Raw genomic sequence first — 26,441 nt, 5'->3', positions numbered from 1 at the left:
TTGTAAATTTTTGAAAAAACGATGTTTGTTCATTGTTTTAAGAAAACCGTGATTGCATTGCACAGTGGCCCAGATCGTCGATGTAGCGGTATTTAATTTTTTGTGCAAAAACAGCTGTTGTTAGGTTTGTAGTGCATTTGCGAAATATTTCGTGTTTGGAAAGGCGCTTATTTTTAGAAAATAAAAATTAGGGTAGCTCGATTTTTATCAAAAATAGCAAAACTAACTTTTTTGCTGATAAAGATACGGTTCTTCTTAGTTCAGAGGAGTTGTAGATCCATTTATTCTAAACAACTTTGCCGAAGAAAGCTAGTCTCTATCTTGCATACTTTTTGCGGTATGATGAATTTAATATAACAAGTTAGGGTGTCGCTGAAAAATCTAGTTTGTACGATGTAACTTTTTTATTTTTGATTCTATCAAAACTTGGTCTTCAAACAGTTTTTAGGTTTTTTTAAGGTGCATATTTTCTCTGAATACTTGAAAGTGCTATCTCAATCAGAAGAAAAGTTATTAGGTTTTTCCCTTTCAAAATACGCCATTTTCAAATGTTTGTATCTAGTTAAATAGCAAACACAAACTAACACTATTGATTGCGTTTGAAAGGTCGTACTTTTCTGTATAAGCCTTGGTGCTACATTCCGATTCGGAACTTGACCTTCTGTTTATTTATACACAGACTTCGCAGTCAACTGTTTAGTGTACAGGACAAGCGGGGCTAGCGCTACGATCCTACTGACACTAACAGTCACTCCCAAGCCGAGACTCGAACCTACGACGACTGGCTTGTTAGACCAGCATCGTAGCTCGAGATCATCTGGGAGATGAGATAGAAAAATATCCACCCTCCAGATTTTAGATATTATCTACAAAAAAGTACGACCTTCCAAACGCAATCCATAGTTTTAGTTTGTGTTTGCTATTTAACTAGATACAAACATTTGAAAAAGGGCGTATTTTAAAAGGGAAAAACCTAATAACTTTTCTTGTGATTGAGATAACGCTTTCAAGTATTCAGAGAAAATATGCACCTCAAAAAGATCGAAAAATTGTTTGAAGACCAAGTCTTGATAAAATCAAAAATCAAAAAGTTACATCGAAAAAACTAGATTTTTCCGCGACACCCTAACTTGCTATCTTAAATTCATCATACCGCGAAAAGTATGCAAGATAGAGACTAGCTTTCTTCGGCAAAGTTGTTTAGAATAAATGGATCTACAACTCCTCTGAACTAAAAAGAACCGTATCTTCATCAGCAAAAAGTTAGTTTTGCTATTTTTGATAAAAATGGAGCCACGCTAATTTTTATTTAAAAAAAAGCGCCTTTTTAAACACAAAATAACCTAACAGCAGCTGTTTTTGCACAAAAAATTAAATTCCGATAAATCGACGATCTGGACCACTGTGAATAGACTCTGTTAATATTAATTTTGAACTACTAGCTCGATTGTCAACAAAACTTTTGCACACTTAAGAATGGTTTTCGAGCTCGGTAATGCAACATAAATATTTCAGAAATTTTGTGCCAAAGTTTTAGTTAGGTTGAACCGAGATTTACGAAATCATGTAACAGCTGTCGTTTTTGAACCGAGTAGTATCTTTCTCGGCAGCAAATTATCGAGATTTGATAGTAGATTCTAAATAAGTGGATTGCAAGATCGCATTCATTGTATCGTTGCAGAGTCTGTCAAAAAGTATTGCCTAATCTCAACTATTTAAAAAATCTGTACTTATCTGTACTTTTTCTCGAAAATCTGTAATCTGTACGGTACAGAATCTGCACCGAAAAAACGAGAAAATCTGTATATTTCCAGATAAATCTGTACAGTTGGCAACAGTGGTATCACCCCTTCCCCCTGGGTGTCACTCCCACCCGGTTGCAGTGAAATCATTTTACTATCAAAAATTGTGAGATTTAGCACGTTCGTTTTGAATTGCACTAAATCTACTCATTTTTGAAAGATTGGTTGAGATTTCACTCTTAGAAACAAATTTTTCATAGTTTTCGAGAGTTTCACCGCGACCTACACCCTAATGGATAGTTAATCTCGCAGATATCACTCTTTAAGGTGACACGTATGAAAATTTTTCTCATGGGTGTCACCCCCTAGAGGGTGACACCCGGGGCGAACCGACCCCCCCCCCCCCCCGTCACTTAAGGGGTAATATCCACCAAATGCCCAAAAAAAACAAGGCTTTTTTCAAAAATTTTTGTAAAGGACATTTGAGATGTAAGGTATATAAACAATATTTCGTTGGATTAAGCAACTCTTGGAGAATAGAAAAAAAGTTCGTTGCTACTTATTTTACGAAATGGCGGCTGTGCAGCGATTGCCGTGAACCGCTTTTTTTAAAAGTTCTTCCGCGGCGAGCAGTATAAGTCGTGCCCAACGCCACTTATAACCAAAACAAAAAAATTTTCGTTATCTACATAAATATCGCTAGTGAAGTACACATGATTATATTTTTAGAATTTTTCTTCGCAAAATGGCAACGGTTTTAGAAAAAAAATGCTTTTCGACAAAAAAAAATCGACTTTAATTGTTTATAACTTTTGTTGTTGTTAATCAATCGCTAAAATCGTGTGTACTTCATTAGATAATCTAATGAAGAAGCTACAGTTAAAATTTCAAGTCAATTGAATGTAAACAATTTCAGTTTTACTGCTCGCCGATTTTGAAAACATGGTTTTGAGAAAAACGCGTTTAAAATTTTAAAATGCTATAAGTCTTAACAATCGCAATAATAAAGCCCCTAATAATTTTTTACCTTCAGTCAGCTATCCCTGCACAGTAAAGTTGTCCTTCCTGGGCTTTATTTTCCTCTTCTTCCTTTCTTTTACCTGATGTAAGGCTGCGCCTACCCTCTTTCGCGGTATCAGACATGCGACGCTCAGCGACTTCGACGCGGTTGGCGTCCGATCCCACGCAAAACTCCAACTTGTCACTCATACTTAAGTACTTTTGAGTATAACTCACAGTTAAAAAGTATAGAAAAACTCAAACAACGAACGTACACAACGAGAACGGCTGATCACGTGGGTAAACACGTGCTGTAGAGACGCTGTAACGGTCGAAACTTGATGCAGCGACCTCTATACTTTACTTTCTTTGATACTACAATTTCCAGTTCATGAGTTATAGAGCAGAAAATAAAATAAAAGCAAAAGTAACATGAGATTTCTAAGCTTTGAACAAGTTTCTCTTTAGTTATTTCAAGAAAAATCCAATCAAATCAAATAAATTCGAAGCATTTTTAACAAGCAAACATCTCAGCGTTACGATGCTTCAAGTAGACGAGATTTTTGGTAGAAAATAATCTTTCCCTAATAACAACACTCGCAGGCGCCGACAGATGCTGCAAGTTTCCTTTTCTTTTTTCGCTTGTAGCCTTGTGAACTGCACTGTATATTTCCAGATAAATCTGTACAGTTGGCAACAGTGGTATCACCCCTTCCCCCTGGGTGTCACTCCCACCCGGTTGCAGTGAAATCATTTTACTATCAAAAATTGTGAGATTTAGCACGTTCGTTTTGAATTGCACTAAATCTACTCATTTTTGAAAGATTGGTTGAGATTTCACTCTTAGAAACAAATTTTTCATAGTTTTCGAGAGTTTCACCGCGACCTACACCCTAATGGATAGTTAATCTCGCAGATATCACTCTTTAAGGTGACACGTATGAAAATTTTTCTCATGGGTGTCACCCCCTAGAGGGTGACACCCGGGGCGAACCGCTCCCCCCCCCCCCCCCCCCCCCGTCACTGAAGGGGTAATATCCACCAAATGCCCAAAAAAAACAAGGCTTTTTTCAAAAATTTTTGTAAAGGACATTTGAGATGTAAGGTATATAAACAATATTTCGTTGGATTAAGCAACTCTTGGAGAATAGAAAAAAAGTTCGTTGCTACTTATTTTACGAAATGGCGGCTGTGCAGCGATTGCCGTGAACCGCTTTTTTTAAAAGTTCTTCCGCGGCGAGCAGTACAAGTCGTGCCCAACGCCACTTATAACCAAAACAAAAAAATTTTCGTTATCTACATAAATATCGCTAGTGAAGTACACATGATTATAATTTTAGAATTTTTCTTCGCAAAATGGCAACGGTTTTAGAAAAAAAATGCTTTTCGACAAAAAAAAATCGACTTTAATTGTTTATAACTTTTGTTGTTGTTAATCAATCGCTAAAATCGTGTGTACTTCATTAGATAATCTAATGAAGAAGCTACAGTTAAAATTTCAAGTCAATTGAATGTAAACAATTTCAGTTTTACTGCTCGCCGATTTTGAAAACATGGTTTTGAGAAAAACGCGTTTAAAATTTTAAAATGCTATAAGTCTTAACAATCGCAATAATAAAGCCCCTAATAATTTTTTACCTTCAGTCAGCTATCCCTGCACAGTAAAGTTGTCCTTCCTGGGCTTTATTTTCCTCTTCTTCCTTTCTTTTACCTGATGTAAGGCTGCGCCTACCCTCTTTCGCGGTATCAGACATGCGACGCTCAGCGACTTCGACGCGGTTGGCGTCCGATCCCACGCAAAACTCCAACTTGTCACTCATACTTAAGTACTTTTGAGTATAACTCACAGTTAAAAAGTATAGAAAAACTCAAACAACGAACGTACACAACGAGAACGGCTGATCACGTGGGTAAACACGTGCTGTAGAGACGCTGTAACGGTCGAAACTTGATGCAGCGACCTCTATACTTTACTTTCTTTGATACTACAATTTCCAGTTCATGAGTTATAGAGCAGAAAATAAAATAAAAGCAAAAGTAACATGAGATTTCTAAGCTTTGAACAAGTTTCTCTTTAGTTATTTCAAGAAAAATCCAATCAAATCAAATAAATTCGAAGCATTTTTAACAAGCAAACATCTCAGCGTTACGATGCTTCAAGTAGACGAGATTTTTGGTAGAAAATAATCTTTCCCTAATAACAACACTCGCAGGCGCCGACAGATGCTGCAAGTTTCCTTTTCTTTTTTCGCTTGTAGCCTTGTGAACTGCACTGTTTCGCCATCAATTCAAATCAATCAAATAATAACATCTTAAAAATCTATTCAGCCGTTCAGCCGAATATTAAGCGCGTCGAATGAAATATTAGGGGGATTAGGGGCATAATGAGCACACGGGGCGAAATGGGCACCCCTCTTTTATGCGAAACTACGCATATATAATACAATATGGTATGTGGAACTCCTCCGTAGTTACTACAGTATCTCTTAATGTAGAACAAAAGTGGTCTGTCTGTTTAAAATAGGGAAATATATTGAGAAAATCAACTTGGTTCCTGGATGTTGGAAAAATTGTTATTATTGCGCACTACAAAATAAGTTTCTACGGTCGTTTAAATGGCTCAATCAAGTATGTAGACACATCAATATAACATATGGGTCGTACCCCAAATTTCACCATCATTGAAGTTTTGATTTTAAGCTATAATTAGTATTAAAATCTCATGTTAACTTTAACTTATTCGATAGGGGCGTAATGGTCACCTTTAGGTGGGGTGAAATGAGCACACCTTGTCACATAAATTTACTCGAAATTCATCTCAGTATAGACTTGTGAGTTTGTCTGTTTCCATAGTCAGTGTTTGTTTACAGTGATGGTGCGAGCATATATTAGAAAATCCTTGAGACCGACTCGGCCAGAAAAAGAACTGCAGGCAGAATTGGCATTCACGAAACAAGCCGCCAAGTATCACGGCATCCCGCGACAAACGTTGACCCATTAGTTGTACTTCTACACAGTTTCAAGATATGTTCTATAAGAGTGTTCGGTATACCCCGTGGGTGCTCATTATACCCCGTGGGTGCTCATTATGCCCCAGTGGGGTGCTCATTGTGCCCCACACATCGACTGATTGCTAATTTTTGATGCATGAATCTAATTTGTTCTTCACCATTATACGATAATTTTTTCAATTTGTAAATAGTGTACCTTTAATTATAGATAGGTAATTCAAGTTCTGCACTGAAGACAGCTTAAAATTTTTGTCGTTTTCCATGCTTAAATCAGCAACCAAGTTAGGGTGCTCATTATGCCCCTATTCCCCCTAATTATCCTTTATTAGGAGAAGAGTGAAGAGTACTATACTAGGTGAATCTATACTATTGAGGACTTCGTATCACAACTTCGACAAATCTTAGATGAGCGCCCATCTGATTTTGATGGCATTTTCTAGCAGGGTGTCTAGTCAACTTCACAAATAAAATTACATGATCTTTTCAGGATTTTTCAGAAGGGTAAATTTTTCCACAGCCTCGCCAAAAATGGTGCTAGGGAATTGATCTCAAATCCAAAGAGGTGATACAGAACCCCGATTTTTCAGACAAAATTCTGTCTAAAAAGTAAAGTCCTCAAATTGTTTTAAAAAAATCATTGACTTTTTATAGATTTTCCCAAATAAAATCAACTCCCTGATGATTTCAGATTTTTCTAGAAGCTAGATACCCTGCCTAGAATACAATCACCATTTGATAAAAAATCAATACTTTATATTCAGCTTAAAGTCTGCTTCGCTGGTTTTGACGTTAGTGATGGTGGAAGTGTCAAAATATTTTCAATGTGTAAATAGTAATATTAGAATTAAACTCACCTTGTGGGTGCATGGAAACCCGCTGTTTTTCTACCACCCAGAAACGGAAAGTGACGTTCGTCCAATTTATTGTCAATAGAATCCTCCATTATATCCTTTATGACAGGTGTCCATCTAGACATTTGGTATGTATGTTCATTTATACGTTCTTTACGTGGTACAGTGTAAGTTTTCTTTCGATTACCCTGAAAGTCAAATAGTAATTAAATAATAATATAGAGATTATATGCAAAAACGTTCCAATAAGAACAACGTCTTTTTTCTGAAAAACAATGTCTGCAAGGCAAAAGCGGTACTTATAAAACGCAAATTGCGAATTAATTTATATGAATAAATTAGGGGCCGTTCACATTCCACGCGAACCGAAAAACCGTCGTTTTAGACCCTCCCCCCGTCCCCCCTCGTTGACAATCGTGTACATTGATGAACCCCCCCCCTCCTCTCTCCTCTTTGTCAACGTGGACATTTTTTTTACAAAAATACAAATAAATATCAAAAAACGCTTGTTTTTGTGGTTTATTTAGGGACATGAATCATATTGCAAAAAAATAACAAAAATAATTTCAAATTCAGCTCCTTAGACCAGAAAAGCCATGAATGAAATTAATTGATTCACAATTTAGCCTAAAAGGGCTGAGAAATGCACTAGAAAAAATAGACTCTTAATTATGCTGTAAATGGTTCCGAAGCTGGAAGAGACTAAGAACAAAAAAAAAACATTAATGCTGCTGGAAATTTTTGGAAACAAATAGCTGAAATATTGATCTTTTATTAGTTGATGCAAAATATTTAATAACTTCTCTTGAAGCCAGTGAAGAAATCCAAATACTTGCCAACGTCTTTATAGGTTAGAAGACTCTATAAGTAATATATGCACAATTTATGTTTTGACAGATTGAACACTTCTAACGCGAGAAAAATACACAATATTGAGATCTACTCCAGGGGTCACGTGTTGGCCACGGCTGTGACTCGTCACAGCAAGGGAGATATCGAGATGCAAGAGCCGCTGAAAAGAGACTCCATCGCCGGAAGCAACGATAACATTGGGAGCGCATTCTTGCGGAGGCGGAAGGTTGCTTCTCCAGGCACGATGCGAGGAGCTTCTACAAGAAGGTCAACGGTCAGGAATCGAAACGTGTCAGCCCCTGTCATGTGCAACGATAGGGAGGGGAACCTGATAACCGATAAAACAGAGGTGGCCAGGCGTTGGAAGGAACACTTCAGTGTGCTGTTGAACGGTGAGGGAAACAGTGGAGTCGAAAGGAGCAGGATGACTATTGAGAATGATGGTCAAGCTGTGGATCCACCATCCATGGACGAGGTGAAGAAAGCAGTGAAAGAGCTGAGAAACTGCAAGGCAGCCGGGAAGGACGGCATTCCTGCCGAACTCTCCAAAGTCGGGAGCGAACAGTTGTATCGTGCCATCCATCGGATCATGCTGAGAGTGTGGTCTGATGAAGAATTGCCCTCGGACTGGTTGGAGGGTCTCATATGCCCGATCTACAAAAAAGGTCATCGCCTGGACTGTAGCAATTATCGGAGCATAACTCTTCTCAATACCGTGTACAGAATTCTCTCCCGCATCCTATTCCACAGACTGAGGCCGTTGCAGGAGACCTTTGTTGGCGAGTACCAATGCGGTTTTCGAGGGGGACGCTCCACGACGGACCAAATGTTTACCTTGCGACAAATCCTCGATAAATTTCGAGAATACAACTTGCAGACGCACCATCTGTTCATAGACTTCAGGGCAGCGTACGATTCAGTCAAGAGAAATGAGTTATGGCAGATTATGATTGAACATGGCTTCCCAACAAAGCTGATTAGGCTGATACGTGCCACCCTTGAAGGTTCTACATCAAGCGTCAGGATAGCCGGTGAGATATCGGACTCGTTCGTGACGTTAGATGGTTTGAAGCAGGGTGACGGGCTGACGAACTTATTGTTCAACATCGCATTGGAAGGTGCTATACGGAGGCCTGGTGTGCAGAGAAGCGGCACCATAATTACGAAGTCGCACATGCTCCTCGGTTTTGCGGACGATATCGACATCATTGGTATCAACCGTAGAGCTGTGGAAGAGGCCTTCGGACCTCTCAGAAGGGAAGCTGCGAGATTAGGGCTTGTCATAAACTCTGCCAAAACGAAATACATGGTGGCTGGCAGAGTGCGTGGTAGTCCGTCGGAGGTTGGTGCTGCGGTGGTGCTAGATGGGGGAAAATTTTAAGTAGTCGACGAATTTATTTACCTGAGAACATTAGTGACATGTGACAACGAGGTTAGCCGTGAGATAAAGAGGCGGATAGCAGCCGCAAACAGGGCCTTTTACGGACTACGTAACCAGCTAAGGTCCCGCGGTCTGCAAATCCGTACTAAACTTGCGTTCTATAAAACACTATTTCTTCCAGTGGCTCTCTACGGCCATGAATCATGGACGCTGAAAGAGGTTGATCGGCGAGCTCTCGGTGTTTTTGAGCGTAGGATTTTGCGTTCAATCCTTGGCGGCAAACTAGAAAATGGTGTTTGGCGCAGACGCATGAACCATAAAGTGTACCAGGCATTCAAATTGGCGGATATAGTCAAGCGGATAGAACACGGCAGGCTTCAGTGGGCTGGGCATGTAGCGAGAATGCCGGATGAGCGTCAAGCGGAGGCTATATTTAGCAGGAATCCCGATAGAGGTCGACTTCGGGGTAGACCCCGCACTCGTTGGATGTGTGCTGTCGACGAGGATACACGCGAAATAGGTGTTAGGGGCGATTGGAGGATAGCAGCCCAAGACCGAGGGACATGGCGACGTATTCTGGATTCGGCACTGGATCGATAATCGGTCTGTCGCCTTAAAAGTAAAAAGTAAAGAGATCTACTCTATAATGACTTCTAGTGAAACAAAATTAAAAGCCAAACAGAAAATAGTCAAAACATAATTCAAAAAATTCGTGAAACCATGAAATAGTCAAAACAGAAATAATTTCTAAAAAACCGCTAATGTAAGCCGCATGAGTTTTTTTAACAAGTTAGAATAAAATTATAATATAACACATAAACGAAAATTAACTGAAAATACATGAAATGTTTTGACTTAAACCATGATAAACAGAAAGTAAAAAAAAATATTTTCAGTTTCAGTTCAACAAGTTCTAAGGAAACATGAAAATCCAAAAAATCAGCAGCATCAGAAAAAAGCCAAAAACTACTGTCGAAAATGTATCCCAAACTAACCTGAAAAAAATTTAAACATCTCTAAAAGAAAGAAAGAAAGCATACAAAAGTTGAGGGAGAAAAACTTTCCTAAAAACCGGCAGTCGAAAAGAATAAAAATATTCATATAAAAAGGAAATCACTTTAAACCAGTTGGAACCAAAAATAAAAATGATTATAAATTAGGTTCAAATTGATAACGTGGGCAATTCTTGGAAAAGTCCAAATAGAAAATGATTCAAATTTAGCCTAATAAATAAATAAATTTAGCCTAATAATAATAATTTTCTAAATAAAATAAAAGACCAAAACAAAGCAAAGCCTTGGTGCTACATTCCGATTGGGAACTTGACCTTCTGTTTATTTATACACAGACTTCGCAGCCGACTGTTCAGTGTACAGGACAATAGCGGGGCTAGTGCTACGATCCCACGACACTAACAGTCTCTCCCGAGCCGAGACTCGAACCTACAACGACTGGCTTGTTAGGCCAGCATCGTACCTCGAGACCATCTGGGAGCAGACCAAAATTGGTACCAAATTTAGTTAAAAGTGGTTTTTAGATAGGTGAGATTTATGACGAAACTTAATCCAAACTGAGCTGTGTGCTTAGTTGAAAGTGCCTGGAAGAGTTAAAACAAAGTTTATGGAAAATGATTTCGAATTTATCTTATAAAAACTTCAAAGTACCTCTGCTAATTAGACAAAAAAAAATCCACTAAAACGAAAAGGTCACAAATAAAATGATTTCCAATTTATCTCAAATATAGTTGACAATGACTCCAAAAACCAGAATATCTGTAGAAATTTTTTATAAGCTAATAATGTATTTTTTGGCAGATTTTCATTTTTTTTGAAAAAAAAAAAACGTGTCCACGTGGACATCGTTATTACCTCGTCCGCCCTTCCGTGAACGAGCGTGGACGTTTGCGTACTTCCTACCCCCCATAACCCTTTCCGACCGAGCCCATACAATTGTGTAGGTGAAAAATGATGGATAACAAAACCTAAATCGAAGCATTACCTGTATAAAACCTCTTGCTTACTCCGGTTTTCTATTTTTCGTAGCAGCTGCGATGTTGACACTAGCGTTGATTCTACCTACGCAATTATATGGGCCCGGTCGGAAAGGGGATAAGTTTTCCACGTGGAATGTGGACGGCCTCTTTGGTACCGTGGAATGGGGTGAAATTGATCACCTGAAAATTCGTGATAAAAATACTAATCAAAAGATATTGCTTTTACAACACTAGGCAATGTTAACGTGTCCTTAAATGCAACTTTTGCATGATTCACATACCTGTCAAAGTTAACCCTTGCATGCCCGATGCAATTTTTCATGTTTTCGAAAAATTCTTCTAACTCAGTGAAAACTCAATCAAATTTGATCAAACAACTTTCCAAATAACAAAAAAAAATATTGAATTTGCTTAAAGAAATCTTAGTTGAGGGTTAATTACGTTAAATTTGGAGAAGTGAGTAAAGTTTGATAAAAGCTCAAAAATGTAATTTTCAACAACGATCATTCCATACCATTGAAGAAATACTGATGAATTCGCAGGAAACCACAAAGATTTTATTTTCAGAGCTAGTTTTTGAGCAACAAACCGAATTGAAATCGGTCTAACGACGATCAAATAAGAGCAACTTTAGCAACTAGCAGCTCGTGAACCAAAATAAACAAATTTTAACCTGAAATATCGTTATTTTTGTTTCCAAACTAACTGTAAATGATATTTTTCAGTACAGAAATCACCATTTATCTTTAGCATATCGAAAAAAAATCACATTGCCAAAAGAACGTATGGATTTCAATGGTGATCAATTTCACCCCAATTTACCTCATAGTACCTTATAGAATTATCACATTTATTCCATGAAGTAGACGATAGAAATTTCACCAATAGCCATAGAGGTTTCCTGAAGCAAATACCAGTACTTGTTTTAAAATTATACTATTTTGGGAAAAATGTCCATGAAGCTAGTTAATTGGAAATTGTTATAAAAATTGATCAATTTCACCCCGTTTCATGATATAAACTTTTTAACTTGTCCGCTTGAAAAGTAGTTGTAATATAAACAAATTTTAACCTGAAATTGTAGGGGCGAAAAAAAAACTACTTTACGGGACAACTTTTATTTATTACAGCTTCTCACAAAAAACGTATTAGTTCTGAAGAAAAACCGTTTTCTTTGTTCTCTTATTTTTAAACTGCTGTAACTGCTAGAATATAGCTACTGCGACATAACAGGGTTGTAATTATATTTGATTAAGTCTGTTCTATAACAGGGTTATTATTTTTTTTCCTCTACTACAGTTCGACCATCCTGACCATTTTATTGACCTCAATAAAAGAAGTTTTCAACTTGCTCATCTTAAATACGTTTAACTAGATTCGTCAGTGCTACTCTCAACCAAAGAACTGTCAGCCAAAGTAGCTTTCTGGTATAGTTTCATATTACTCGGGTCGGAAATTCCTAAAAACGGGCGATTTGTTACTTGGAAGCCTTCCACATCGGATAACACGTATCTATTGCGATCTAGAACTTTTCTGACTATATATGGTCCCTTGTATTTTGGTTTTAATTATTGGTTTTCTCCCACTGATCCTACATTTCTAATAACGACCAAATCATCTTCTTTATAAATCGTATTATTCGTAACTCTGCTATCGTAATATTGTTTGTTGTATTCCTGAACACGCTTCACGTTAGCCGCTGCATTTTGTCGAATTTCGAGTAGATTACGTTCGTCCTCATCATTCAGTTCAGCCATGTACTCAAGATACCGTTTCTCTACAGATAATCGTTGAACTTCACCAAAAAGTAGACGAGATGGAACTTTTTGGTGAAGTTCAACGATTATCTGTAGAGAAACGGTATCTTGAGTACATGGCTGAACTGAATGATGAGGACGAACGTAATCTACTCGAAATTCGACAACATGCAGCGGCTAACGTGAAGCGTGTTCAGGAATACAACAATCGCGTTAATCGCGCGGTTATATGTGTTGTTTAATAGAAATTCTGCCTTATATAGGATATTATCCCATTGTATTTTATTCTCTTCTGTTAATTTAGCCAGTAGTGGAATCAATGTTCGGTTATACCGCTCCATCTGACCGTTGGACTTAGGACAAGCCGTGGCTACTTGGACGTGATAGAATCCGTGGTCGTTAGCGAATGATTTGAAATCTTTCGACGTAAATGCTGACCCACGGTCAGACACTATTACTTTTGGAACTGAATATGCAAGAAAGTAGGATTTGAGGCATTTCATTACTTCCTTTGCGTTAGTTGTCTTTACGGCATACAATTTAATGAACTTTGTGCAACCATCGCAGATAGCAAAAATATGCATGTTTTTTCCCTTTGACTTTTCTAATGGACCGAGATGGTCTACATGTACCGTTTGAAAAGGCTTATTCGGTTTCTCATAAATTTGCAGATAACCATCAAGTTTTCGTTATTTAGGATTGTATTCAATACACGTTATGCACTGAGATATATGATTTTTTAGTTTATCGTGTAATCCTGTAATGTAAAAGTTTCGATTTATCATGTGAGCAACCTTTTCGATTCCGAAATGTCCTAGCTCATTATGGTATTTAAATAGAATCGAGTTTTCCATATTTTTTGGCACAAACAACAAACGTCTCTTTCCGCTTATTCTATACAAAATACCATCGATAATTTCATGCGTAGCGCTCGGTTCATTCTCTAAAGATTTCTTTAGTTTCTGGATGTTAGCATCCCTCAGCTGATTGACGAATAGCGCACTATCTTCTGTGTCAAACTTAACGTTTTTATCACTTTCAATAGCATGAATAAAGACTCTAGACAAAGCATCAACGTGTTTCATTTTTTCCCCTGCTCGGTGGACGATCTCATAATCAAATTGATCGATAAACATGGCCCATCGGGCAATTTTGGGGTTTAGCTTTTTCTTGTTGAGGGTCATTTGCAATGCGATACAGTCCGTTACTATTTGAAATCGAAGCCCAAATAAGTAATTACGAAAACGTTTTAGACTATTGACTATTGCCAATGTCTCGAGTTCAATCGAATTTAGTTTACTTTCAGCTAATATTTTGCTAATTAACCGGACGAAAATTTCAGGGGCGTTGCAATAACCAAAGGGCATCCTGGTATATTCATATTGACCGTCTTCCACCACGAAGGAAAAATATTTTCGCGACTCTTCCTCTATTTCGATGTGGTGAAAACCATTTTTCAAGTCAAGCGACGTAAAGTAACGTTTGTCCGCCAACTTCATAATCTGATCTTCAATTACGGGGATCGGATAATGATCACGTTCCACCAACTTATTTAAGGCTCGAAAATTTACACATAAACGAAAAGCACCGTTTTTTTTTCGCGTTAAAACAACTCTGCTAGAATATGGAGAATTACTCTCGCGAATAACTCCTGAGCTAAGAAGTTCCGCCAACATCTTATTCAATTCTGTGCGTTCAAACATGGACAAACGTTGCGGTTTGGCGTGGTAAACTTTATCCTCCCTCAACCTAACTTTAAGCCTATATTGAACTACTGGTCGTTCAGGTCTTTTTCGTGTCAAATATTCGGTATGAAATAGGCCATTCAGGCTTTCGGTACATGCAAAGGTTGCATTGTTGTTCCCAACATCCAATTCGATATTGTCATTTATAAACAAGTCGCAATCACTCCCGCACACTTCTGACATAAGAAGAACATCAAAACTATTTACATTAGGTTCATCAATCTGGTATTTACCACCGCCCACTCTAATGAGCTCAACATTGTTCATTCTTAGAAATTTACGTCCAACTAGGCCACTTATTTTCATTGTGTCATTAGGAACAATCAAAAAACCCACTTTGTAACTAATGATTCCACAGTTCAATTTCGTTTCGAAAACACCGCTAGTTTTAACTGGTGCATTATTCAACCCTACCAAACTGAATTTATCACTAACTGGATGTAAATGAGTACCGATTGGGACGAATTTCTCTTTCAAGAGGCTCACTTCACTTCCTGTGTCAAGAAGAAATATTACCTCAGTCTTGTCGTCCTGATCCAGGTGCCCAAGGAATTGTCCATTTTCATCTACATCGAGATCGGCTTCCGTTGTACATTCAACTAGGTTCGTAATTTGTTTTGCCGGGCGCTGTCGTTGTAGTTGTGGCTTCGGGTTACTGGGCTGCTGGAACTGCTGGATGCACTGCCTCTCTTCATGCCCTGTGCGATGACATTTTAAGCAGCGAGGTAAGCGCTGCGGTAATTTGCAGTCAACTGAAACGTGTCCCAACGCGTTGCAATTGAAGCATTGGTGTTTTGTTGCTTCGATGCTCCTTCAGTAGTTGTTGTTAATGCTGAGCGCTTTCGCCAAATGGTATTATTTGATTCACACCAGCGTATTCGATTAAGCAACTCGAGGCAACTTCCGAAACGGTTGGAAGATATCTGATCGTATATTGGATCCAATGAAAGCCCTCTAATAATATACGTAACCTTGGCCTGTTCACTCATATGGCCTCTAGCAGCTAGTGCTTCCGCTCTGAAGACGTAGTGTTCGTAGCTTTCTGTTTTCTGCTTGCAAATGTCTGACATAACCAAATAGATTTCCGCTTCATTGTCGTCATCTGGAAACGCTGTTTGGATACTCATCTGGAATTGGGTCCATGTTGCAATTTTCGTTTGAACGCTTTTATACCATTCTCTTGCGGCTCCTTCTAGTTGGCAGCTAGCGTAGAGTAACGTAGTCTGATCAGTCCAATTATACATCATCTTAAAATGATTCACGTTTGCGCACCACTTTTTCACGTCCTTTCCACTGGCAAATGTTGGCAAGAGCTTTTTAACCTCTTCGGGATGGAGACTGCGTTCTCGGCGTTCTTCATTCGTTTCGAGACCAAGCACTCGTTCCGTCATCAATTTGCGCATCAACCTGGCTAACAGACGATCCTCTTCCTCATCGTTGGGTAGAGCCCGAGCCCCATCTGCTTCCTCGTCGAAACCGTGAAATTCATCATCCGACATTCGAAACGTTTTGTCCCAGTTCCAAAGACCGTTTGTCTCGAACACCGTAGGACCGTATCCCACTTCTGAGAAAATTGTAGGGGCGATAAAAAAAACTACTTTACGGGACAACTTTTATTTATTACAGCTTCTCACAAAAAACGTATTAGTTCTGAAGAAAAACCGTTTTCTTTGTTCTCTTATTTTTAAACTGCTGTAACTGCTAGAATATAGCTACTGCGACATAACAGGGTTGTAATTATATTTGATTAAGTTTGTTCTATAACAGGGTTATTTTTTTTTTCCTCTACTACAAAATATCGTTATTTTCGTTTCCAAACTAACTGTAAATGATATTTTTCAGTACAGAAATCACCATTTATCTTTAGCATATCGAAAAAAAATCACATTGCCAAAAGAATGTATGGATTTCAATGGTGATCAATTTCACCCCAATTTACCTCATAGTACCTTGTAGAATTATCACATTTATTCCATGAAGTAGACGATAGCAATTTCACCAATAGCCATAAAGGTTTCCTGAAGCAAATACCAGTACTTGTTTTGAAATAATACTATTTCGGGAAAAATGTCCATGAAGCTAGTTAATTGAAAATTGTTATAAAAATTGATCAATTTCACCCCGTTCCATGATATAAACTTTTTAACTTGTCCGCTTGAAAAGTAGTTGTAATTGCTAGTAGTTTAAATTTTATTCACGTAGACAAATGTAGTCTGATAAATCAATAAACAAATAATTAAGTGCATATGCACTGCGCTTAACTTTTTTTATTGCTTTATTAAGGTGGCTTTCAGCCACAGGCTGGTTCGCCACCATTACCCCCCTAACTGTGCTTAGCACTTTGCATTAGGTATTCACACAACTTGTATATTCTATTGCAACTTTCCGAATGTCGAATGGTTTGAAAGCCCTTTTGCCAACACATGAGAACACACTAAGGCCTTTTTTTGGCGGATTTCGGAATTTACGCTGATTTTTCAGAAAAGTCGTTTTTTACGCGATAGGGGGTATAGGGGCATAATGAGCACCTTAACTTGGTTGGTAATTTAAGCATGAAAAACGCGAAAATTTAAGCTGTCTTCGGTGCAAAACTTGAATTAAATATCTATAATTAAAGGTTCACTATTCACAAATTGAAAAGTTTATCGTATAATGGGTGAAAAACACAAATTAGATTCATGCATCAAAAACTAGCAATCAGTCGATGTGTGGGGCACGATGAGCACCACACTGGGGCATAATGAGAACCCACGGGGTATAATGAGCACTCTAATAGAACATATCTTGAAACTGTGTAGAAGTACAACAAATAGGCCAACGTTTGTCGCGGGATGCCGTGATACTTAGCGGCTTGTTTCGCGAATGTCCCGTCGCGCCTTATGGTGGCCTATTCTGCCTGCAGTCTCCTTCTCTGACCGATCCGGTCTCAGAGACTTTCTAATATATGTTCGCACCATCACTGTAAACAAACACTGACTATAGGGACAGACAAACTCACAAGTCTACTGAGATGAATTTCAAGTAAGTTTATGTGGCAAGGTGTGCTCATTTCACCCCACCTAAAAGTGACCATTTCACCCCTATCGTATTAGTTGAAGTTAATATGAGATTTTTATACTAATTATAGCTTGTAATCAAAACTTCAATGATGGTGAAATTTGGGGTACGACCCATACGTCATATTGATGTGTCTACACTACATACTTGATTGAGCCATTTAAACGACCGTAGAAGCTTATTTTGTAGTGTGCAATAATCATAATTTTTCCAGCATCCGGGAACCAAGTTGATTTTTTCAATATATATCCATATATTAAACTGTAGTAACTACGGAAGAGTTCCACATACCATATTGTATTAAAAAACGCGTAGTTTCGCATAAAAGAAGGGTACCCATTTCGCCCCGTGTGCTTATTATGCCCCTAATCCCCCTACGTTTTAATTGATTTTTCATTTGCAATTCGTTTATTTAGAGTGTCAGATGAGTTTACTTAATCCAATTACTGAATAGAACATTCACTGATTTGACCTAAACTTTTTATAAATTTTTTTAATTTCAGCTCGATTAGTATGCGAAAATAACACTGCTGTTGATTCTTTTTCGCAAGAATTCAACAGAAGTGATTAAAAACGTTTAGCTATTGAAATTATTATGCAGATTTCAAAATTTACGCGGTATTTTACGCGTATTTCGCGCAAGAGGGAAGGGGGGTTGTATTCAGGGAAGTGTCACACTACGTGAGGCCACCATGCAAAACTGAGTTACGTTACGTGAGAGTGAAAGGGTATTGAAATTTGTCAAATTCCGCGAATGTTCCCCAATACTGTGAACACTGGAAATTAAGATTATACTTACATCGGCAATAACATTTATTCCAAGAAGATTTAAATTCGTTATCATTTCTCTTTCTTTTGGTTCGATCTGAGCATGAGTGACAAGCTTGGTCAAATTTTCTTCAGAAATTCCGTTTTTAATCATAACATATAATGCAATAATTCGCACTTTATCATAGTTAGATACCGCTTGATCTAGAAGTATGGGAACAATATTGCGCATATGGTCCTTGATTTTTTCTCCTTCAGCATCGGTGCCCATTGCCAAATCTTGCTCTACTCGACATAATTTATCAACATATCCTTGGTATGATTTCATGCAGTCTTCAGCAAGGTGTAAATGTGTTGAATATTTTGACAATTGCTTTTGGTATTGGGGCATCTTTTTAATCATTTGTGAGAGATCTTTCATAGACTGTTTTTCTGTTTGCGTAAGTTTCTTTGATTCAGTGAATGTTTTCAAATACTGCGTTACACTCTGTGATACAACTGCAATATGCTGATGTCGCAAATCAACCCAAAGATCATCATTTTCATCAAGCAAAACTTCTTTCTCGGCCGCGTTTGGGGATGGAATAAATTTATATACATCATTTACAATGGGTAATAAATCGTATGCCATTGCTTGAAGCGTTAGTTCGTGTAGTAATGGAGAAACACAATCGAAGCCGCGATCCAGAATTAAAAGCTGTGATCTTGCCTTTTCCGGACCCTCGCCCATGGTTGGTTCATCAGCTTTGTAAGCATCCAGCTTTTGTTGTACCATTTGCGCCAACTCAACGTTGCCGTCCCACTCACTGTAAGATAAAGATAAATTGATGTTTCACTTAGAGCACAACCTTTCGGTAGCTGAAAAATAAATGGTACAAAAAATCTTGACATTCACATGGTCCCATTTTCTGTTACTTCGAGGTGTAAAATGAATAGGGTAAAAGGGGGCAAGATGGGTCAGTGCTGTTTTAGAGCGTGAAACAACTTTTTACGTGGTAACACTAATTTTGTGTGATGCGTAACATATTTTTGACTGAACGTTATATATTCATAGTTTCTATTTGCATAAATTTTGAGCTTAAATAAATAAAATGTTTTTCCGCTAAGTTTCTTAGCCGATTCACACTATCGAAAAAACGTGTTCGCTCATCACTCACTATATAAACTACCGTAAACTTTTATCGCAGAAGTAGTTTTGCTTATGATGTACCTAATCATATACTTTTTAGAATAAATTTATGCGAAATACACATAACTATTACAATCTTGCATTGAACTAATCAATGGGGCAGCATGGGTCACCAAGAACGGGGCAGCATGGGTCACCAAGAACGGGGCAGCATGGGTCGCTATGACAGATGGTTTTTTATTGTTTACTTCTTAGTTTTAAGGTTAGATTCGACGCAAGCGTTGTGTTTTTTGTCGTGTTTCTTTTCAGTTTTTCAGAGTAAAATCGTTTAAATGGTTCGCGTGTACAAAAAAAAGTCTAACCGCGGTTTGTGGACGGTTCCAGATTTGGAAAGAGCATTGGCGCTAGTGCGAAGGGGCCTATTGTCCATTCGGGAAGCAGCCACCACCTTTGACATACCTCGCGAAACTCTTCGCCGACGAAAAGGTCAATTAGAAAAGGGCATCACTGTAGCGAAACGGCTAGGCCGTTTCGATACAGTTTTCCCAAGGAAATGGAGGACGAGCTAGCGGAACATCTGCTTCTGTTGGAGAGTCGACTCTTTGGATTGAATTGCTTAGACGTGAGACGCTTAGCCTTTCAGTTAGCAGAAAAAATGGTTTACCGGCTACCTTTTGCAAGGAGACAGGAATCGCAGGTAAATGCTGGCTTGTAGGATTCCGTAAACGCCATCCGCAATTGACACTTTGCACTCCGGAAAGAACTTCCATTGCTAGGACCCGATGCTTCAATAAGCCGACGGTGGAGAAATTTTTCAAAATGCTGACGGAAGTAATCGACGAAATAAAAATTCCCTCTCACCGGCAGTATAACATGGACGAGACAGCTGTCACATCCGTAAGTTTAATTTAATAGAAAATATCCTTTCCTTACTTCATTGCAGTCTTTAACTCAGATCCAATTCCGTCCGTCACGGATACTAGCGAAGAAAGGAAAGAAGCAAATTGGAACTATTACATCTGCAGAGAGAGGAGTACTAAATACTGCTGTTATCTGCATGTCCGCCACCGGAAACTTCGTACCTCCGATGCTTATCTATCCGCGCGTTCGTATGAACGAGGAACTGGAATGCGGAGCTCCGAATGGAACCATCTTCAGGGCTCATCCTAGCGGCTGGATGCAGTCGGATCTGTTTGTAGATTGGTCAAACACTTTTTTTTTTGGCTCGGGATAATTATGTAACAGTTTATCCCTACCACCTCATTGTACACATCGTCTACAACCGCTGGATGTATCCTTCATGGGACCACTGAAGACATACTACAGCGAGGCTATTGCAAAATTCCATCGGATTACGAATGGACAGTCAGTGCGTCAGGCGAATATTGCGGCACTCTTCGGTGAAGCGTACAAGAAGGCTGCTGTGGTGGCAACTGCCGAGAACGGATTTCGTCAATGTGGCATATATCCCCTAAACATGTCTATATTCAGGGATGAAGATTTCAGTCCTTCTGAAACCACGAATGTGCCACTAGAAACACCGGATAAGCAACCCCTTGAAATGAAGCAAATGGAAATTTCGACAGTTTCAAAATCCAATGCATCGGTCGATCCGCCGACTACAGTGGAGCAAATGAATATTTCAACATCGGACAGCCAGTCCTGCAAACCAGAGGATCAGCGTACTACAACGGAAAGGCATAAAATTCTACCACCCACACCGGTTTCACAAACTCCGGAAGACGACGACTCTGATTTCGAGTTCGTTGGATTTGAAGAAGGATCATTTACTCCGAAATTTTCAAAACTGTTCCGCACATGCAATCTCAACAAATCGACCTTCCAAGGAAATGTCTCATTTGACCTAGAGATATTATGCCAGTTCCCCAGTTAAAAGAACGAGCCGTTCAAAAGCGAGGAAGAGCTCCGGAGAAAGCAGCGGTTTTGACGAGCGATGAGTCCACTAACAATCTTCGGCTTAAAAGAATGAAGAAGGAGCAAGCACCTGCAAAGCGCAAGAAGGAGAAAGCACGTAATAAGCGCGAAATATCGAAATCCGGATTTGCTACAGAAAATAAGAATGTTGAGAATCTTCCTTCGTTTATGAAGACAGCTCGTCCCAAGCGTTAGAAATTGATTAATTGATTAATAATGTACAACTTGTTCTTTCAAAACTTCGAAAAAGTATCATTGAGGCCCACTCAACTTTCACAATTTTCTATAGACCATAAACATGAACCAGCACATTCCCGTTATTTTTTTATTTTGTGCATGACCCCTTACGGTTGTTGCTTTTGCAGAGTAGACATTTTTCTTGCTATCCGTACAATTCTTATTGAGATTTAAACATGCTTTTGTGCTGTTTGAGGGGGTGACCCATCTTGCCCCGCTACTCTTCACAGTGCAGAAAATAACCCTTTTTTTAAAATTCTGTAAAATCGACCCGAAACTCGATTCTTATTATTTTTTGCCGTAATTATATTAAATACACATGAAATCAATAAAATCATCTAAAAAGCAAACGAAAACTAATTTCAGTTTCGAGATATTGAAAATATGCCTTAGGTGACCCATCTTGGACACCCCCCCCCCCCTACCCTATGTGCTATATTGAATCAGAGGAAATTAAATTTATTTGATTCGATTATTCAATTACTGAGAGCCACTAATTTTAATTAAAAACATTCTTAACGGTTTAATCATTTACTAATATTTATTGAGATTTAATATTGTGCTTGCCAAAACAGACGGTGACAAATCAACACTATTAGGAGAAGGGCGGCTATAACCGGCCAGCAGGGTAAAACCGGACGAAGGCTGTTTGCTTCGAAAACGATAATTTTTTCATCAAATTTTATTTAATTTACATTTCACTCAGTACGTCGATCATTTTGAACCAGCCTGTGCTACTTCACCCCGAGAAACGTCAAAATAAATCGCATAAACAAACATCTCACTAGTCGTATATTTGGATAAATTTTTTTGTCAATGATTTTGGTGTTTTTTTTTTCGTTTTTTCAAATAAAAACGAACCTTCGTGTTAAAAGTGGTATAACAAGGTTTTGTGGTAGGTACTATTTTACTCTCTTCTGGGCGATAAAAAGGTAATGTTTTTATGGAGGGATGGGAATACAAATCAAATAAAAAAATGGTACTTGTGGGGTGAACCGGACGTTTAACCGGCAGAGTAAGTAGATATGAATAATCGACAGCCGTAAAGCTTGTCTGTGTGCCTACGTTTTTTCCTAATGTGCGTGAGTGTTTCTGCAACCAGGTCAAGTAGGAATAACTAGTATTATTGGTTTTAATCTTGATTAGATGGACGTTTCCTAAAAGTAAGGATTATAACCTATTTACGGTTTTATATTCTCAGGAAAAATAATGTAGAATAAGCTAAGAAATGAAAATTTGGAAGTAGAATTTTCTCTAAGCAGACAAGCAGCATGTCAGTTTTACCCCACTGGTGGCCGGTTTGAACCAGTATGGTTTATGTAGTGTGGAAGAAGTGTATGTTAGATTGTGTTGGTTAGTCGAACAATCAAAGCAACGACCTAACGAACAGCTGTGACGTCATACCGCAAAGGTTTTGACTTGTGAACAGGCCTTCCAAGAAATTAATAAGCATTTTTGATTCTCATAAACTCTTGCATTACATTCCCATGGACAGGAATATTCTTGTCCATGCATGTTTCTTGAATTAGGAATAAATCGCGACATTCCGTTCTCACAGACAGGTTCTGAAATAATAGCCGCGCATGTATGATTAATAAGCATTTCTTAAAGCACTCAGCAATTCTACTAATTTCAAGAGAACGATACTTTATTATTTTTCTATAGCATTCGAAGTCGAAATGCGACGCTCCGTTTCCGATGAGAACGAAACGATGACGGCCACATGGCAAATAACCTAAAATAATAATAATAATAATAATGAATACCGAACGATTTTCGATTGAGTAAGAGACGCCTGTCCGCGAGTAAATTGAGCGAGACGGAAGATACAAATGCATAACTAACTAATTAAAAGTGTTAGGATTAACAAGGACAGGACGAAGAATCGGACAAGAGAATTGTTTCTCTCCGGCTCTTCTTGGTAGGGTAGAATTAAGTTTGAAGTTAATTAATAAAACATTCGATTTCCAAAGTAGAATCAGTGCGGATGTTTTAATTCCCTGCACTTACAGGGACTCATCGTGCTTATCACAAGTCCCTGGCAAAGCTAAGTCTTTGCATTTTATGGTGTCAGAAGTGGGGTGTAACCACTCTCTGAAGTTCACTCAACAGTCAGTTATTTAATCAATTGTTATTATGTGTGCGCGTTGAGTGTTCTGTGTTTGAATAATAGTGATCAGTGGTTTCTTAACGAACAAACAAAGAAAAAAATTTATAAACTGAGTGACATTCCTAAGTGACAAAAAGATGACGCAGCTAATTTGGTGAGTACTTTAAACGTTTTGCTTTTGCTTGGCTTGAATTTATCACTAGCAGCCTTCTTGTCCGTGGCATGTTAGAGAAATCTTACGCGCGAACATTCCGACGAGTGTTTGTTGGCATATTTCGTAGAATTATTTCTCGCAGCGCGGTAGCAGCGCCGCGAGCGAAGGTGTTATTTTTCACCAACGGTAGCGGTGAATAAACTAAACCAACAAAACACCCGCCGTACGGCAAGTGCAAGTGTACCTACGTTTATGCAGTGTCAGCTGTTGTAACGTTGTACGGCCGTGAATGTTTTGCATGATTTTCAGATTATTTATGAAACATTTGAAACATTAATATTAAATAATTTTATTTAAACCGCACGGCAGATTCAATTTTTCTTGGTCTTTGGTTTGCTAACAGCGGTTGGCCAACAGCGGAGAAAAAGTCGAAACAATAATAACAATTATTGGTTTTTCGGCAGTTTTCATTCTTTTTATGATTGTTCAGCCAATTACATTTAGCAGCTTGCTTTTAAAAACTAATTGCTTGCATTTAATACTAACCCTTTTTTTTGACATTATATTATACTGTTTTTTTTTTTTTTTAAATAAAACGACACCGCTTGCAGTTAGTGTCGAATCTTATAAACCGTACTAATAGCACAGCGGCAAGCCCGGACCATCCGTAAGCGACCCGCTAAAATATCACAGATAGGCGCGAATACTAACACAAATCTAAATAACCGATAAATCAAATTAAACAAAAACCTGAATATTGAGGAAAAAAATTTTAAATTCTAGATGCATTTTGTTTCTCTTTCTTAATTTTTTTAGGATACCAGAACGTTTGTTCGAATGTTATTTCGCTTTCATATGCATTTTCTTTTAATTGCACGGATACTATATCATTTTGAGTGGGTTCCCGCTCGTTCGAGTGTATTGAACTTCGTTCATATTGGTGAATCAGGTCCGCAAGGCAAAGGGGCATAGGAAATTTTCCCGAGTGATTTTGTTTCATTTTCTTTTTTTTTTACAATAACAGCTATAATAGCAAACAGATGCGCTATTAACCATAACATTATTAATGACCGACCGAGTGATTCAATTGCGCGGACGTGAGATTAGGTTTACTGAACCGGCATTTGACGCCGTGCGTAGGAACCGATTTTACAAAGGATTGCAAAGGAGATCAAATTCAGTCACTGATACTGATTTTCTCACCCTTAATCAATCACGGATTCAAAGAACCGTACCGTCAGCTTTCATTAACGCAGAATTAAGAGCACCAAGTTCGGTAAGCAGTTCACGCACCAACCAAGTGCTATCGTCAACACGATTTGGCGAGACAGAGGAGGCAGAGATCTCTAGAGAACAGCAAAGATTAATTTACGTAAGAAATAGTTTAGGAAATTTTGACAGCGGGTCAGATAGCAGTGACGAGGACCCAAACGAGACAGCAGCTCAGGAACAATTACAAGTACTAAAACAAAGCTTTCTAGAAGCGAGTCGAGAATTTGAGGAGACACTTAGAAAACTCAAATTTGGCGAAAACATCCCAGACGATATGGCTTATGAATTTCCAAAAGCCGATGCATTGCAATGCATCCCCGAATTTAATGGGTCTAAGGACGAGCCAGAGGCGTTCCTCTACCACGTTCAACATTTCGCAGACGAGATTCCCGAGAATGAACCTCAGACTGCATTAATATATGTAGTTTTATTAAAATTAAAAGGCAAGGCTGCAGCAGCATTGCCACGAATTAGGGCAGTAACCTGGCCAGCAGTCAAGCGAAATCTGATAAAAGAATTCGGGACTGTGCAGGCGATAGAAGTTGTGATAAAGCAAATTGAGACGTTACGACAGGAGCCAAACGAAGAATTTAACTCATACAAAAGACGCGCTTCAGATATAAAAGAGTTATTAGATGTATATGAAGACGGTGGAGGTAACTCCGCCATGGAAAAAAGTCTCCGATTGCACTTCATAGGAGGTTTAAGAAATAATCACTTGAAACAGATGGCCCGTGGCAAGCGAAATTTGAGCTTGGATGGACTTATGGAATTTTTAGAAGAACAGTGCGAGGAATGTGAGCAGCTCGCTGACATAGAAAACAGAATGCGTGGTCTCGATTTACTCGAGCGGCAGCAAGGCGCGCAAGGAAGACGGTGGCCATCTAGCCCGCCGAACAATAACGCTCGCCAAAGAGAAAATTCGAATGGTAATTGACCTTATCAAAACAATTTCAATAGCCAGAACAACAACAATCAACGGCGAGACAATAATTTTCGCCGCGAAAATTATCAAGGGGCTAATTACGCAACAAATGCTCGCGATAACGGTGGGCGACAAAATTTTGAAAATAATGAGCGTTCTTGGAGACAAAATTCAGAAAATTATCCAGGACCGCCACCGGCAAATAGAAATAGCAGAAATCAAAATAGAGACAGCCCGAGGTATGACCATTACGACCAAAATAATCAGAGAAACAACAACTATTCTCGAGACAATCAAAGACAAAATAATGGGTGGAACCGCAACACACGCGGGTCGCCACCGTGGAACGGGATAGTCAACAATCGCGCGTCACAGGATTGGCGATACGAGCCAGGGTACGCATCAAATCGGGAACATAATAATAGCAACAATGTGAATGGTCCCAGAGCAGGAACATCTGGTACCAATAATTACCATACTAACAGTCACGGCTACAATGGCGGTTATAATCAGTCAGGCCAAT

The 26,441-nt window shown here is 38.6% G+C and overlaps 1 protein-coding gene across 1 annotated transcript in view; it reads right to left on the bottom strand.

Moving 5' to 3' along the window:
- The window catches only part of LOC129733016 (protein ROP), a 60,832-nt gene that overhangs the window by 2,044 nt on the left and 32,347 nt on the right, over positions 1 to 26,441 (bottom strand). The window contains exons 6-7 of the mRNA XM_055694554.1: positions 18,188 to 18,962; positions 6,607 to 6,791 (exon numbers count right to left, since the gene is read on the bottom strand). Of these exons, the coding sequence (XP_055550529.1) occupies positions 6,607 to 6,791; positions 18,188 to 18,962 (960 nt within the window). The remainder of the gene's footprint in view (positions 1 to 6,606; positions 6,792 to 18,187; positions 18,963 to 26,441) is intronic.

The sequence above is a fragment of the Wyeomyia smithii genome, chromosome 3 (genome assembly GCF_029784165.1).
Source record: "Wyeomyia smithii strain HCP4-BCI-WySm-NY-G18 chromosome 3, ASM2978416v1, whole genome shotgun sequence".
NCBI lineage: Eukaryota > Metazoa > Arthropoda > Insecta > Diptera > Culicidae > Wyeomyia > Wyeomyia smithii.
The sequence above is the reverse complement of the archived record's forward strand: the minus strand, read 5'-3'. Positions and strand labels throughout refer to the sequence as shown.